General features: G+C 37.0%; 1 protein-coding gene across 1 annotated transcript in view; it reads right to left on the bottom strand.

Moving 5' to 3' along the window:
• Positions 1 to 273: 273 nt before the first annotated feature.
• The window catches only part of LOC139963817 (LIM domain transcription factor LMO4.1-like), a 74,435-nt gene continuing 56,668 nt past the window's right edge, over positions 274 to 18,040 (bottom strand). Inside the window, exon 4 of the mRNA XM_071964999.1 lies at positions 274 to 6,349. Within this exon, the coding sequence (XP_071821100.1) occupies positions 6,341 to 6,349 (9 nt within the window). The 3' untranslated portion in view covers positions 274 to 6,340. The remainder of the gene's footprint in view (positions 6,350 to 18,040) is intronic.

Raw genomic sequence — 18,040 nt, 5'->3', positions numbered from 1 at the left:
TTAACGGATTGTCTATGAATTCACTATACCCTGGTACCCCGATCACCCATTTCCTTTCTAAAATGTTGTGGTTTTTCTCCAGGGCTACCTGAATGTCTATGGAGTTATGCATGTGACCCTTTATGATAACAAGGTCAAGCAAGGGATTGTACCCTTCCCTAATAATACATAATATGACTGCGTTTATGCATCGAAGTTAACATATTATATAAGGTATCGGTATATGAACAGTACACTATGACCACCATATACAACAACAAGAACAACAAAAAATGAAAGAAGTTAAAACAAAGAAAAGATCCGTTGTGATATTTTTTTATTGAATTTTTTCCGTCATTTTCGGTAAATTTTCACCACAGTGCAGATATACAGTTATTATCATTTCAATGTTCAAATATGTACAACCGAAGTGCAGCAAACAAATTTAGTCGTGCTGAAATTTTACACAAGGCAAGAAAGTATTCACAGCATACGTAAACAAAACCTAGAATGAACCCCACGCATGCATGCATACATGCATATCATGGATAGCCTATAACATAATCACTTAGGCGGAGGGGGAGGCGGTTATCTTGTCAATACGTAGTACACAAAACACAGGAACAGTGGCGATGACTTAGTCTGGATATTTCCATAAAAATTTAAAAATGACCTCTAAAATTATAAAATGTATTAAGTGAAAAATTACAAAGGCTTTAAAATAGATCGATGTCAAACTTTTCGTATTTTCTCGGTCTAGTTGAGTTTTCTGTAAGCGTTCCACCCACCCCCGCCTCTTACTTAAAATGGACTCTTCCAAAATCATTTCGATGCTGGCTACGTCATCGCCATGTGATACTCATTGTTGAGGACATGTTTGTTTAATTTTAGCACAACTCCCCACAAAATAAAAAAAATGGAGAGAGAAAAGCTTAGTTTTCCCGATTAAATTGATCTTACCGTACACGGTATAATAATATATTTAAAAATATTCGATGTCAGACAAAAATAAAAATAACGCATGAAGTGTCTTCAGCTTAAAGTAGCGATTTACGAACACATATTTCTCAATTTATCTTTGCGTTAGTAACCCATTCGTTACATAATTTTGGTCGCGTTCAATACGTACAAAGGGAGACACATGTATATATATATATAGAATAGAATGATACACATACAAACACATTCTTTAACTGAAACCTAACTGTGTTTACATTAATCTCATAAAAACAGTGTTGTCGCCACAAAATTACGCTCTGATGACGTCACACGTCATCGGAAATCTTACCTTGCGCCTTCTTCTGAATGCAGAGCAATTCGGAGGGGAAGGGGAGTGGGGGCAGGGGGTTGCGATGGGATAGGGATTCATTGTAATTCTGTTTATCATGTTATCATGTGTTGTTTAAAGGGTTCACGTGGTTTTAGCCCTATATAGGAAACTATTTTCTTGAAGAAAAGAAAGTATCTTACAAGTTGGGTTATGTTCCGTATATTTCAAAAGAAGATGTTCATAGTCAGTTTGTATGACGGCAAGTATAACACCTTCTACCTCTAATCCAGTGCTGAACTTTTGACTAAGAACTGTTCAACCTGACATGAAGGTGGATTTTAGTTTGCAGATAAAATGTTCCGAGAAGCTCCTCGAAACATAGGTTCGACCAGATCCCTGATGAATAATTAGAGTTTTGTCATAACTAAGGAACGCCAATTTCTGCATTTATATCGTAAATATTATATAGACGGGGTTCGCGGTTTTAGTTCCAGGATTAAAAGTCTGATCAAGAACAATTTAAGCTATTGTTTTACCTCAACGAAATTTTCTGCCTCTGTAGGAACAGAAAAAACAATTATTATAATAACAGGCCTACATTTATTGATTACTTAATGATAGCTGTCTGTGTCTCGTATTATGATGGATTTGGTAGCTAACTTCAACCTTGTTGCGTTATTTCACGTTACTATGGTTTCAAAAGACAAACGACCGTTTCATGACAGCGGCGTTTTTGTAAGCTTTTACAAGGAAACTAAACCCTCCTCAACCTCCTTTACATTATCGTGATTTCGGGCTCTTCTCTTTATAAAACCAAGGGTCAAAATTATTTTTCAAAACAAACAGGTTCGTTAGGACTATGCATAAAACAATAAACAAAGCTTGTACCACAGTTATCTTAACATACAATAAGTAACGCAAATAACGAAGTCACTTTTACCAGAAACGAATGGGAGACTAAGCAATTTCAATGATAACAATTTCAGTTTGACTTCTAATCGAATTCTTCTTCTTTTTTTTCACATTTCCCCCGTTTTCGTAGACATTTTGTTGTTTTTTAAAACTTTTTTTCTTCACTTATTTATAGAAATGACTTGAATCTATACAGTATCAAGATAACATAACTTACTCCCCTCAAAGGCTTAACAAATTTCAGTACGTCATTATTTTGACTAAAGAACCGTAAATATTAATACCCAATGAACCAATTAAAAATATAACGATTTTTTTTGTAATGTACTCATGGTTCCATTTTCGAATTATTGTACTTTGGTACAATAACACAAGTATTACAGGTCTAGTATATTAAAACAATAACAATAACCTAATTAATAATCATCCTATGCAAGTATTAGATATTCATATCAGTGGATGATTGAACACAGTTTCATTTAAACGATTCAAACCTCTTTTATTAACAGAGCATATCGTCTATAGAATGAAACTCTAAAAAGACATACATAATTTAAGACATATTGAGTTTTGCAGTAATTAAATTCTGGTCATTTTGTAAACAATAAAGGTATGCAATGCAATGCAATGTAAAATTGCAAAGATAGCTAATCAAAAAGAACCCTTTTGGTATTGAAAATTAAAAAAAAACGATAAAATAAAGTAATAAGCTATACACAATCGAGTACAAAAATGAGTTGCAAAAACAAAATTCTGCTCCTTTTAAACCTAATGGATGTAAAAATAAATTTAAAAACATACTGCAAAGGCGAAATGTTTACTTCTTATTGTCTTTGTTTCTTACATCATTCCTTTTTCCGTTATGTCATATATAGAATGTAGTTTTTGTTTTGTTTAAAGGGACAGCTAACTCAAGCAAGGTATACCTAACACATTTAGTATTACAATACGATGTATGGATGTTATCTACGACTCAATGACGTAATCATAAAATTCATTCAATTTTGGGAATCAAAAGATGTCTATTATCTATATGTTAAAACGAAACATTTGGTAACATTCATTTTTTTTTATTCAAGTTCGTCAGAAATAAAAGGAATTGTTATTTCATCTATGTCTCAATCGAATTTCAGATCTTCTTCTGATTGGAAAATTGCTACATGCTATAGCTTTGCTTTAACTTCCGCCAAAATATTGAATGTAAATCACACTGTGCCGCTGCCTCACATTTGGTTTTCTAATATTTCGAAAAAAGAAGGAAAAATTAAATAGAAAGAGAGGCACTTGATAACGAAACCATTAAAATTATAACCGATACAAGATGACCAATGTAGAATGCACAAATATGAAATTACTGCAAAACAATATGTCCAAATATGAAGTGAACTTGTATTGTAAAAAAGACATGACACGACATTTCCACCAGCTACTTATATGATGCTAATATCAACCAAAATGCTAGTTAACATGCTCAACGTATGTCCCTATGGTCAACCACGCTCCCGCCCCTTATGGTCAACCGTGCACGTTCGAAACACGCTTTGTACTGCCCTACCCCCTCCCCTCCTCCCACCAGTCCTCTCCCGTAGCCCTTGAACTTCACCCTAGCATCTCACAAGATAGGTTTTAACTGCCTCCTTTAACACAACCCCCTCTCTCTCTCTCTGGGGATCATTCAGTAAGCCTGTCAAAATTTGAATAGCATTGAATTGCATTGAATTCAGTTCAATTGAATTGAATTCAATTCAATAGAAGGTTTGGGATAAATGTACTCTTGGAAACTCTTAGCAATATTAGCATACCTTTCAAACCATCATAGTTTGGATGAGTCATTTGAAGTTCTACGTTACACCAAATTTCAATAGGTTTTTTTTTCGTTGCAGGTTTAACAGATTATAGAAGAGAGCTGGTCGCAATCTATAGTTTAAATTATTTCTGATTTAAAAAAAAATAATAATATTGAAGGCTACGAAAAATTACAAAGATACGTTACATTGAAACGTACTTGAGTTGATAGTTTAGAAGTATCCAAAAAATATGTTAACAAACAGACTTAATTTCTGAAAACAAATTATAATAATTATAAAAATAATCATAATTGTAGTGATAGTAATAAGAACAAAATATGCAAATCAAAAGTAATAACAATTGTGAGGGTTTAATGATTTGATTGAATTACAAATTGTAATGTTCTCTTGCATAAATGAACACAAATAAATGGCAGCTCTCACCTCAACAAAGGTAAATAATAGCTGCATTGTTTTAACTGTAAAAGTATTCTTATGATTTAACTGGTATGTTTTGATTGTTCGTTTAATTGGAGGTAACACTTCATTTGCTTCATCATGCTAAACCATCTTATTATATATCGGTTCCCTCACCCTTTTTTGCAATACATATCTCATATTTCTAAAGCTCCCATCGGGTCCCGTGGGCTGTGCCCCAACCCCCATCTTTTATCTTTCAAGGAATTAGCCCAAGGTGAAATGTTTGATTTATGGAACTGGTCAGTATACTTATACAAAGAAGTTCGTCGATACCACGTGATCAGCCACTGACGGACGAGACCACTTTGTCCAAAGGGACTATCGCGATTAATCAACTAATCGGAGATCGACAGAAAACGATTCTCATGGTATACCGGTATGACTATGAGGATATGCAATACACTACGGTATCCATTCTTACATTCGACAATTATGAAAGCAAATATACACTTGTGGTGATTTATATAAATATCCATTGGCGACAGATATAATTTTCATAATTCCCCCCCCCCTTCTTGATAAAGTCTCGCTCCAGACCTAGATCTAGGTGTTATACATTCACAAATCCTCCATTATTAAACGGTCACCATGGTTACCGAAGTCAGGTAAAAGGAAAACTCAGCATGCCAGTATCAATTTACCAAGGCAAATTCACAATAAATCGACATTTCATTTTTTTTCTTGGTACACGGTGTGATGCAACGTAATTAAACATTAGTTAATATTCCGCTGTGACAAATATTGGGAGCCTTTAATTTAAGCCCAAACAGGTTAAAAGCAGATAATAGAAAAATGATTCATGTATTTCACTATGACGTTATTTAATGACGGCAGCAACTTGTGTGTTTAGCTGTCACGTACACATGGCTCGTGTAAAGTGGGTATTGTAGAAGAAGGGAAAAAAGGGTTTTAATTATACTGCTTGCAGGGCTTAAGCTGTTAAGCATAACCAGTTAGCCATACCATGGAAATCAATAAGGGATCATGTTACTTAGGCTGTGCAGCCTAACACATTATCTTTTTCATCTATATAGCTATACGTGACCTTACTATGAAGGGCCTACATTAGCATATTACTACAGTTTTGTTTTACTTTCCATGTGTTCCATGATTTTCAACCCCCCCCCCCCCTCCCCCTCCCCAATCCCTGCTGCTTTTACTTTCACTGCACATATCGTTGAGTAAAATAGTTTGTTTATGAACAAATGTGCTCATAATCCCATAAAAGCGTGGAAACCGTAAGGGAAAAGGACACTTCGAAAAACAATTCTACCGTGTCCCCTCATGACGTCATTAATTTGACAATACTGTTTGAAAATACCGTAAATAAAATTATGTTCACAGTGACAAATTCTTTTTCGGCTGAAAATCTTCGTTCAAATTTTGCTGTGATCTCAATGTCCGCATTGCAACCAAACAGCAGACTTCAGCAAACATGATTTAATGCCACATAAAGACGTTAAATAGGCGAACTCATTCCCATATGTCAAAGATGTAGGTCATTCTCGGCTGCTTGTATACAACGTGCGATAGGCAAAGTGGTTAGGTCTACATCTTGCAACTGGGCAGCTCTATCCACAATGTAGCTGTTACTTGAGAAAATCGTTGACTCTCCGGCTTGGATCCTCGTGAATACAATACATATAAACTGTACTTGCAAAATTTGAGCCCACAGATATGGGCTCAATCCAGATATCACAGACTACGCAGGGTTAAGTCTCCTTACGCGTATCATCAATGATATACCACAGCTTGACTCAAGTCGCTTTCCAAATCTTCGTTTCTCTCACTTTCATACGTTTCTTCGCTTTAGAAAGTTTGTGACATCAGAATACTAGAATTCACGAAGCGAATATAGAGTTCCCAGCATAAAGCAATATGGTGGTCGACAAGTTCCCTTGTATAGTATTTCTTAGCAAACCTGAAATGAAGAAAAGAACAAGAAACATCTCCGTTAACAGTGATGTTATACACTTTAACTTGGAAGAACTTTTAATATCACGACAAATGTGACTACAGTAAATTTCGTCAATAGCGTTAATTTATTCAATTAATCACAGTTGTACAACAATCAAGCATTTTATAAAAAAAATATTCAATTTTATTAATCGTGCTACGAATTTTAAAATTATCGATTTCGAATAAAAACGAATGATATAACCTTTTGTTGCAAACATGTTAGTTAAATTGGTTATTCAATTCATCTCGTCAATTTCTAGTTTTCTTTATTTGTATGTTTACAAGCGATGGTAACCTCTCGTATATTTTACAGGTCAGTAATACAGTTATTTAACGTTCAGGTTTCCAAAAAAAGCAGAAACCAGTGAATGATATCCCCGAAATGGTAATATAACGAACACTTTGTGTTGAATTTATATAGTGTAATAAAAAAGCATACACAAAATACAGGTCCGACTTCCCCCTCTAAACAGCCATGACGGAATTATTTTGAAATTGTAAATAGCGCCATCGATCTATGACAACGCTCTTCGCTTCCTGATTTAGTGTTTCTTTGCGGCACTATTTATATACAGCCCAGTGAATGAGCAATTTTAATCAAATTTTCCTTCCCGCCAAAGCTTGCTTTTTTAATTAATGGACCTCCTCCTTTTTTTTCATCAGAAAACTGTTGCACGGTCGATATTCTACCTAATTTTTTTTTTGTCCAGTTTATTCTCGTAAAAACTAAGCATAAAGGCTAAAGTAATCACCCGAGTGCCCCGCATCTGTGAAAAGTGGGTTTTAATCATGAGAAGCAATTAATTTGTGAATATAACGCAAAATTAAAAAAAAAAAAAAATAGGGGGAACACCAATTTCTTTCGCTTCGAATAGGCTTTTGAAGTTGGCTTAATTGAATGCGGATTGTAAAGTATATATGTTTCGTGGAAATAACTTATTTCAATACAGTCTGTATAATGTCTATAGCATATTAATTCTATAAAATCAATGGTAATGAATGATATGTCATCATATAAAAATAGGCATTATCTAGCTATACAAATATACGTATGTGTGTATACTCTGTGGTTATACGACCTATTGTGGGCAACTCTATTGAGCTTTGTTATGCTGTCATCTATACATGCGTACTATTTTACAATGGTGCACGAATTTATCAATAATAACAAACCATGCATGCATGTATTAATCATTGAACGAATGAATGGTCAAACTGCAGTCGGTGTCAAAGGTTCGTTTAAAAGTTTCTCGCACAGATTATTTGGCCGTAAATCACGTTTTACTCGCGTGAAGGGGTAAGGAAGTGAAGGGCATAACGGTGGTGGAGGGGGACTCAGGGTGAAAGCCTACAACTAGAATGGGGCGGGCGGTGGGGTGGGGGTGAAAGGATGGGGAGTGGACACGAATTACTAAACGACAGTTAGTTGGTACATCACGATATATCACGTGTTCAGAGAGTGAATGGATGCGGATGTGATGGTCGTAATGAGCGGGGGTGGGGGGGGGGGGGGGTGTAAGCCTACAATCAGAAGGGGGACATATTCCCTTGCCCCCCCTCTTGCATGCTCACTATAGTCGGGATGCCTACGACAATAATAACGCACCCATGAAAACAAACGTAGTCGATATTACCTTTCATATGCCGGCATAAATACAATTAGTTTTTCTTATAACACAAAGATTATAGTAGTTTCAAGTCAGTGTGAATTCAATGGTAGACCTATAGGCAATAATGCGTACGGGTAGACCTATATAATTGGCACATAAATGAGTGGTGGTGGATCCGGGTTTTATAAATATGAGGGTTTGTGTGGTCGTAAAGTCGTTGAAACCGAGTGCAATGTAGAGGGGGTGGGTTAGGGGGGTGAAGGTACTCCGCCAGAAAGAGTAATTTAGGCGTGACATGCATGGTGTGTTCTGAGGCTACATTAAATAAAATTGGTATATATAAGTAATATTAGGTCTATAAGAACGGTTGTGCTAATAACTACTTCATGGAGGGGGTGTGGGGGGGGGGGTAGTGGGGACAGAAAAGGAGGGAAGGTGTCGTACTAATAACTTCTTTTTGGAGGGAGTGGGGTTGTGGATTGAAAAGGAGGGGAGGGGTACACGAAGAAATACACGTATCTCTACCGTATTGAATATGGTTTGTTCTCCCGTTTACTCAAAGAGATCATTGTCTAAGAGAGAAAGATTGAGTCATAGATAAGCCTTTCAAATTTTAATATTCATGGCAGTCAGCATCAGTTTCAGTGTAGATCGTTTTACTGTACTTTTTAAATGGCATCTGTTCTAATGTAAAAAAAGGAGGAGGGAGGAGACAATTAAGTGACTAATTATGCAGAAATGCTGACATAAAAAGGTTGCAGATATTTATAGGGCAGTGCAAAGACGACGATAATTCGCGGAACCGGTATATGAAGAAAACAACTGAACGGAACCGTTTCAGTGTGTAGATCGTTTTACTGTACTTTGTATATGCTTTGTATATGGCATCTGTTCTAACGTAAAACAGGGGGGAGACATTTAAATGACTAATTATGCAGAAATGCTGACATAAAAAGGTTGCAGATATTTATAGGGCAGTGCAAAGACGACGATAATTCGCGGAACCGGTATATGAAGATAACAACTGAACCCCTCTAAGATAGAATATCTCATCCACTCTTATCTTTCTTTAAGTGCAGAAAAACGTGGAGAAAGGTGAGGTTTTATAATTGTATCTTCCATTGGAATGGTTATATAAAGGCTGCAAACCAAAAAAAAAACACAACAGCCTGCGACAGCTCTACTTCCTGAGGGGTGACAATAATGCATTGGTTTGATCTGATAACTAATTTATTCACATTATTAACAGAACATGCAAAGAAACCCGAGTGTTTCGTGAAGCATTTAGAGAACATCATCATTAATCAATGGGATTGAAATATCCAATTTAGTAAATTGGTAATTAATCTGAAGAGATAATACAGGATTTAAGTTGACATGCAACACGAAACTGTTAAATTACCTCATATTATACTATAAACCCCCCCAAAAAATGTCATCGGTTTAAACTATCGTTTTTTTATTTTGGGCTGTCTTTTCTTTTTTTTCTTCTTCAAATTTCTATTTCCGAAAAAAAAACGAAGAAGAGGAGAAAATGACAGCGAAAACCTGTCTTATATAACACGATAATACCCGGATGTCTTATAAACGACAAATCAAAAGATTCAAAGATATCATTTGCATAAAAGCTATTACTAGTGGTATATTCCTTGGACTACAGTTGTCAACTTTCATTTCATACACCTAATCTCCCTTCAAGAATATTTGGTTGGTAATAACCCAAGACAAGAAGAATAAGATAGAGAAAGATCGAAAGCAAGAAGAAGAAGAAGAAGAAAAAAGAAGCATCTTGGACAGACGTATACACATAGTGTCATTTGACAGTGAAGCATTCTATAGTCGGCTAAAAGTCACTTTTACTTGAACGAAATTCGATCGGTCGAGTAGATTTCAGTAAGCTGCTTTCCATTAACGATATTATTCCCCGGCAATCCCCCGTTTGCCGTTTTGATTAAACCAGCGACTACGGGGACATGCACGTCGCTTTCCAAAATTACTATGATAGCTTTTGCCTGCATGCTTTATATATAACATGGTCTATTTTCCCTTTATATATACATACATACGGGCTATGGGAGAGTTCTTCTATTATATATATATATTTCATTCCCACACAATTTACGTGAAAGCCCCCAAAGATGGCGTGGTCTATACATTTTCATTTTTTTTTTTATATATTTCATTTCAATCTTGATTAAGTAAACACACCATTTAAAAGCTGTCACCCTGCAGGGCTGCAGGCTGCGAACCCCACTCCAAAAGATTAAAAGAAACTTTCCCATTATCGATGGGGCTTGTGTCAAGTCGCCTAAAGATATGGCTTGTTTACCGCTTCCCTACTTTTTTTTTTTCTTCATCTTCTTCTTCTCCTTCTGCCATAAGTAGATCGGGCACTTTTTTTTATTTTTCAAAAAACTTCATGGTTGGTATATAGCTCTTAAACCCATATAATAATGCCCTATTGAAATGAAGTATACGGTTTGAGATCAAAATATATATAAGGGAATTCATACATAAATTCCTCGTAAATTCCACGAGGTTTGGAGATGTAACCCAAGCCAACTCCGAAGAGAAGGAAGGGGGGTTAAGAATGAGTGCTTGAATGAGTGAGTTTAAAAGAAAGAGAAAAAGGCTCAGATCCTTGTTATAGCTTCAAGGCGTATGGTTCACATAACCCAATAGAAGGTCATTTACCCTCCGAAAGGCCTTAATTATCTCCATAATTGTGTTGATTCATACGCGGTGATGATAGAGTAATTGGGTTCGGGGCGAAGACTTCAGGTAGGGAGAAAGAAAAAACAAAACAAAAAGGGTAAAATACTTTAAAATAATACGAACATTCTTTTGAAATATTTTTTTTTTTTGACACCATGCAACATCACTAATGTATAGAAACACGAAAAACGACCGTAGTATAATGATCTTCCATGGCACGCCGTTTTTATCGAATTATTATTATTTTCATTTTACAACACCCCCATTTTGTTTCAATCAAAAGAAAAGGGTGTAACAAAAATTGCGTGTAAAAAGTTCGTTACGTAAGATTGAAATTAATGTGACGTCATAACCCCGTCCGAACCCACCCGCCAACCCCCCCCCCCCCCCCACACACACACCCCTTTCAACTAAGAAGAAATGTGAATAAACATCCACTAACATGACTCTCAAGGGGGGGGAGAAAAAAAAGTTCGGTCAAGATTTGAAGGGCAAGTTTATAATGTAAAAGGTTTCGGTGATAAACGAGGCTACTTAGTGGAATGGCATGTGTTGAGACGGTATATAGTTCCTCCTAGAATTGATGGATACAGGATGAATTGAGGCTGCCTAACAGACAGCGGGCTTCCACCCTGTCAAGATGCTCATAAGTTTGATGGTTCCTGCAGAAATGACATAACCGCGTCTACAGTTTCAAACAGGCTTGCCTATATTGGCAGTCCCAAAAGGCACCTTAAAGAAAAGGTGATGGCTAGTTAATTGGAAAACGGTATATATGCATGTGAGTCAACCTTCAAGAGGACTGACTACTATGAAAGGTGGTATAGCTAAGAGGAGGGGAAGGATGGAGGGGGTGGAGTCGACGATGACGTAATGAGGGAAGTTCTCGGAGGGGGGGGGGCTAAGAGGCGACGGGCCAAGATTAGACAAAATTGTTTCGCTTTGAAAATCACATACCGTAGACGTGAGTTAAACTTGCATACTGTAGACCAATGCATGTTTTTGCCAGTTATATGTATAACTTAATAGTAGGCGAGACTAGCGTAGGTTCTTATGACCAACTAAACCGGTTTCTGCTCTCAAACTTTATAGGAGGAGCTTCATCAGTAGTAGGCTTTGAATATTTTATATTCGGCCTGGGCGTCTCGTTTTCAAAATGCATCTATTTTCTGTGCACGAGTTTTTATGGACTCATAGTGCAGCTATAAGGGCATCTAAAAGAGCTCTGTGTTAACCTTGAGAGTCAGCTGATTCTTCGTTAGTACGAAACCTTGAGTTAACAAGTAAATCTTTGAGATTTTGGGCCCTTTTGTAGGCTAGAATCGGTTCTTTTGGAAACAGTTTGGATAATTCCGCGTGTTGCGAGATTAAGTGCCAATGTTTCAAAAGTGCTTTTTTTTTTTCAAATGCGTGGTTTTGATATGGGGTGTATAGGTGAGCTTGAACACAAGTGGTGGTTCCTTTTGTTTAGGTTTGGTAGTGAGGTATTGCCCACGGTTTTCAAATTTTATGCCTTTCGTGGCTGAGGCAACTTCCTCTTTCTTATAGTTACGGAGTAACAGTTTCTCTGTGTAAGCCTCCCGGGCATTGTATATTCCAGGGTTGCCAACTCAGATTCGAATATTTAATGTAAAAAAAAAAAAGTCTCAAGTGTTTCACCAACTCTCGTCACAAGTTGTCAAGTATCGAATTCAATCAGGCATAATGGCCTATTCAATAAGTTTTCCTCCCATATTAAGACATGGGGTTACTACGATTGCGGGGCCTCTGACATCGCGGGGCCCTGGGCCAGGGCCCAGTGGGCCCATGCGTTAAGACGGCCCTGTGTATAAGTCTCTGCGCAATTGACCATCCCACCCACTCTCACTCACTCCACCCACTCACTCACTCGCCCGCCCCTCCTATTCATCCCCTCCTAACCCTACTATCACCCTCCCTCCCATCCGCCAACCCCTCCCTTTACGCCCTTCCCTTCCTGCCCACCCGTACCTCTCCACACACCGTACCCCTCGAATTTATGACCATCGAATATTGTTTTTAAAAAAACCCAAGTCGCCTAGGTTAAAGCTATACGAATTGCGGTGTGATTGGCTATGGATTGTAACTCTTACCCCTTTGGGCCTTAAGCATATGTCACATCCTGAGTATACCCTCACTTCAACAGTATGAAAACATTTTACTATCGCATAAAATTTCAAGTGAGAAGAAAGAGCGAAAGTTTCGTCCTTTTTTCTCCCCCCCCCCCCTCATATATATATATATATATATATATATATATATATATATATATATATATATATATATATATATATATATATATATATATATATATATATATGTATATATATATATATATATATATATATATATATATATATATATATATAACTATATATATATATATATAACTATATATATAACTATATATATATATATATATATATATATATATATATATATATATATATTCTTTCGTTTCTGAAATAGGCCACTCAAATCCCCTCTGAATATGGCGAGCAAAAAGACTGACTGATTGAGAACCCCAAAATGAGAACAAGATTTTTGAAAATACCTTCTTTGACAGACGGATTTGAGTAAATTGTCCAGGATCTCATTAAAAGATTGCGGTGATATCCTTAAGGCAAAAACAAAAATGGAATTGCGTTCAGCTTTTATCGACAGATCCACTCAATAGCGACAGTTATTCGTTTGTATATGTGAACAGCATGCAAATCAGAATTGAATATATGTTAAGGTGCGTTGGCACTGAATTCCAAAGGGTAAAACGGTTTTCTGAAGCTAAAACAGTTGTACGATAGAGACACTGATTTCGATTCGAGCTTCTGTCATCTTCCCCGGGGAAACTAAACATTAGAAAAACACATTCTGTACTAAATGTGGACGAATATCAAGTACACCTAAGTATGTTATGGTTATAAAACCAGTTCCACAGACGCGTATGACTAGAGTAAAACAGATAGGAGGCGCTTGAGGAGGGGGTTAAGGGTGGTGAGTCGATGGATGGGAATAGGTTGGGTATTGGGACGAAATGGGAGGAGGTGGGCGAAGAGGGGTAAGCGGGGTGGGGTGCGAATGAGGTGGGCGTGTCGTCGTTGTTGTGAAAGACTCCAGATTAAGAGAAAAAAGACTTCACCACCAGGGTTGTAAACCATATTTCATTTAAATCAATATTATTACTTTTTTTGGTGGGGGTGGGGGGGGGGTTCTTAAACTCTGAAGATGTACGTTTCTGTAACTCAATGGTTTTAAGAAGACGTGGAAGCATAGTATTTAAAAGTGGTCTTCTGATTTTCGTTGAAGAGAAAATTAAAGCGAACCAGATTATTGTTGAAGACTACAGACTAGTTACGAACTGTTAATATATTTCTCAAAGAGTAATATCTATAACCTTTATAGACTGGATCCTAAAGAAAACACCTTATTTCAACTATAGGCCTACATCTTTTAGTATTACGCCAGGAAGAAAAAAAACTTTGGTCTTATTAAAAACCAAGGAATGTGCTTGTGGCACAATTTCTGGTAAGATTCTGGTTAATCTTGATGATTTATGGGTTCGAATACACAACAGAATTTTTAATGACATTAAAGGGATATTCATTAGACCGTAGTTGATTTGTTTGTGTGTGTGTCAAAGTTGCATTAAATTTCCTGTACAACAAGACTAATATGTAAACCTATAAGCTTTATGATTATGTTATCACCAAATTTCCTGTTTAATATATATATACAAGTCATTTATCCACATTGAAAGATTTTCTTCACTTTCCAAAGAATTCAATAGTAGTTGGATCCCTCCCCCATTCCCACCGGGCCCGTAGCCAGCTTGTTAAATTTGGGAGGGGCAGAGTGTGTGTTTGTTTGGAGGGAAAGAATCTTTGTTTTGAAGGAGGCATTTGCGTGGATCTATCATAGGGGGTTGCGGGGGGGGGGGGTTCATTACTGAAACCATACATTTGAAAAAAAAATGGGGAGACATAATCGAAATCATGGAGGACATTGCCCAAGCATGGACCCCCCCCCCCCCCGACCTTGGCTACGGGTCCGCCTTCCCCATATTTTTTCTTCCAAATCTATCACTTTCTGTACTAAAGAAATATTTAAAAAATGCGTTACATAACAATCATAAATACAATTATGGCGACATTTAACGTCTAAAATTCCTCCAAAAATAAGTTTCCCAAAGGGTAACGATCACCCCCCCCCCCCCCACCGAAATGGTCCTACTTGGCTAATGTCCCTCCAGTACATGCGCCCTTCCCCGCCCTCACCCCCTTCCAATATCGAAACATCCACGATACGCGGCGCAACTGTTTATCATCAGTGTCACAACAACCATTTAAATGGAGATCATAGAGTTATAATGGTTGTCGGATACTACCTCGACATGTGAATGTTTCCACCGAAAGATTTGTGACTGCGTGACACTCCTCTCTCTTTGGGGTTCGATCTGGTTTATCCGGTCAATGTCAGCTTTTTTTACAGTCATTCGAAACTCAAATCAAGAAAAATAATGACCCTCTCTACTGATTCCTGAGGTTAAAGGTACAAATCTTATGAATACCGCGCTTATCAAACTTCGGTGATTTTTTTTTTATATATTTTTTTTTTATTAAATCAGGCAGTGTTTATCTTACGTTACCCTCAAATTGGTTTCCGCTATCATTTAATTACTTTCCAAATGTCTTTTTCAGCCCACCTTGTCACAGAATAGGGACAGAGAAAGAAAAAGAGGGAGGTGTGTGCGTGAATGCGTGTGCGGGTGAGTGAATAATAAGAAAGCGACAGAGGGATCAAAGTTGTGAATTGTTTGAGAAGTAAAAACTAGGTTGGAAATGAAAATCATAATTTAATCACCTTTCGCTCAAAGGATGGGGGGGGGGGGGGCTTTTTTTTAAACTCTGCTCATACCTCTTTAAGTATGAGAATCTAAGTAATTAAATAGGTGCGGTGTTTTGTTAAAGGTCGATGGATAAACAAAATATGACTTTACAAGTGATTTATGGCAGTTAATTGGGTCATGATGGGTCACTGGATTACTTTCTTGGTATATCCCAGCGGGTATAGATTTATATGGTTCAGTCTTTCCCAACAATCAGACCGATATGTTAACTATTGCTAGTCGACCCCGCATGCTTTCGTGTTGAGGGAATACAGAGGTAGAGAGTTGATTTGTTTTCTCAGTTTGGTGGTCAAATTAAAACTCAACAATAATTTGATTCGTAATAGAAGTGGTATGGGGACATTGGAAGTGGGTCACGATACATGCGTCCCTCTTCTTTAAATCAAGTCAGGCTACAGTACTTAAATTAAGATGATATAATGATATAAATAAATCATTAAAAAGGTTGCGGTATTTATCAGTGCCTTCAACACAGCACTTGTGCTATATAGTATTTCGAGCGTCTTGGACGACCTAAACTATACCAGTCACAAGGTGAGAAAGTTATCATTAAGGCCTGATACAGGTAGCGTTACCTCAAGTCATAAAAGCTATGTATTGCCACAGGGTTATGCGAATTGGAAGAAGGCAATGATCCCCTCAACACGTTACGATGGAATACAATGGAGAGAGGTCGAGTCCCCTCAACATGATACATTGGAATACAACGAAAGAGAGCAAGAGTCCCCTCAACATGGTACAATGGAATACAATGTAAGAAAGCAAGAGTCCCTTCAACATGATACGATGGAATACAATGGAGAGAGGTCGGGTCCCCTCAACATGATACGATGGAATACAACGGAAGAGAGGTCGAGTACCCTCAACACTATAAAATGACATACAATAAGCAAGCAAGTGTCTCCTCAACATGATACAGTGGAATACAATATATGAGAGAGTCCAATTAACATGATACAATGGAGTACAATGTAAGAGGAGTATAGAGGACCTTTCAACATGATATCATGTAATACAATACAAGAGACGTCGTGTCCCCTCAACACGATACAAAGGAATACAATGTAAGAAAGCAAAAGTCCTCTCCACAAAATACAACAGAATACAACGGAATGAATCTGTAAAAGAATCTTCAAGAATGAATGTAGGGCCTAATACCTATAGTTACATTCAAGAATTTCCTCATTTTTGCAGCTTGACTTTTTTAAATTGCTTTGAGACTTTTGTATACAAACTGGGTCTTGTTATGTCCCGATCAACATTCTCTCTTTCAATCGAATATGTAATCTGCCAATTTCTAGATTTCCATGTCCCCAAGATGAATCCAATTTCGTTAATGACGCGCCTAACTTTATATTAACTTAAAGCAATGCTTCGTGATGTGTGTTTGTGCATTGTGTAAATTTGCGTGTTTGTCAAAGCCAATACATAAGTTGTAAGAAGCTTAATTTCATATCGTTCGTCAAAACTTATACGATTTACCACTGCCCCCTTTGTCAAATCGATCACACTTTAGCACAAGTAACATGAGAATATTCATATCTGACTATTTCAACACTGTTGGTGTATATATTGTGTATATATATATATATATATATATACATAGGCCTATATAGGCCTATATATATATATATATGTGCCTATATATAGGCCTATATATATTTGGTGTTGGTGACGTTGGCTGCTTTTTCATCTTGAATGTGTTATAACCTCATAATCCATACGTATGATGTCATTATTTCAAAACATATTTATCTAAAATATATGAGGCTTCTGCAATAAAAAAAAGCCATGACATATTACCAGCAGCTTATGCAATACCTAGTATTTGTGCATCAGTCAAACAGGACCTACTATTCAAGACCTAACCTTCCGTTTTCCCACATTCCTAACTTGAGCTGGAAGCAAACACTCGAAAGTTTGATGTAAAAATCGAAAAACCCGTCGGAAGTTTGCAACATGCTTTTTACAATGTCGGAAATATCGACCCCGTCTTTACTGACAAAGCTATACCATTTCTCTCTAGAAGTCTTATCATTTTTCATCCCTGGCTATCGCTTTAAGATCCACTTGGCTAGATAACGGCAGTGATCTCAATCCTTTCATATCTAACTGCAAGATTGCAGAAACAATTTGGAGAGCTGTCACTCACCGTTAAAGATTACAAATGAAAAAGGCCGTAAAAAGCACTATAAGGCTTACGATACATCATGTAAATTAGACATATTTTCCCTACCAATAAAACGCCACCCGGGTACGACTTAATCAAGTCTAAAACATAAAAACATCCTCTAAAAGCCTAAAAGACACCCAATCGATTCATTTATCAAGACATGGAGGTTGATCTTAGGACAGGAGAGTTGATGAATTGCCGACTTTGAAAGTCCAGACGCTTTTAAACTGTCAA

This window comes from Apostichopus japonicus, chromosome 22 (assembly GCF_037975245.1).
Source record: "Apostichopus japonicus isolate 1M-3 chromosome 22, ASM3797524v1, whole genome shotgun sequence".
Taxonomy (NCBI): Eukaryota; Metazoa; Echinodermata; class Holothuroidea; order Aspidochirotida; family Stichopodidae; genus Apostichopus; species Apostichopus japonicus.
Note: the sequence above shows the minus strand (reverse complement) of the source record. Positions and strands in the feature narration are given on the sequence as shown.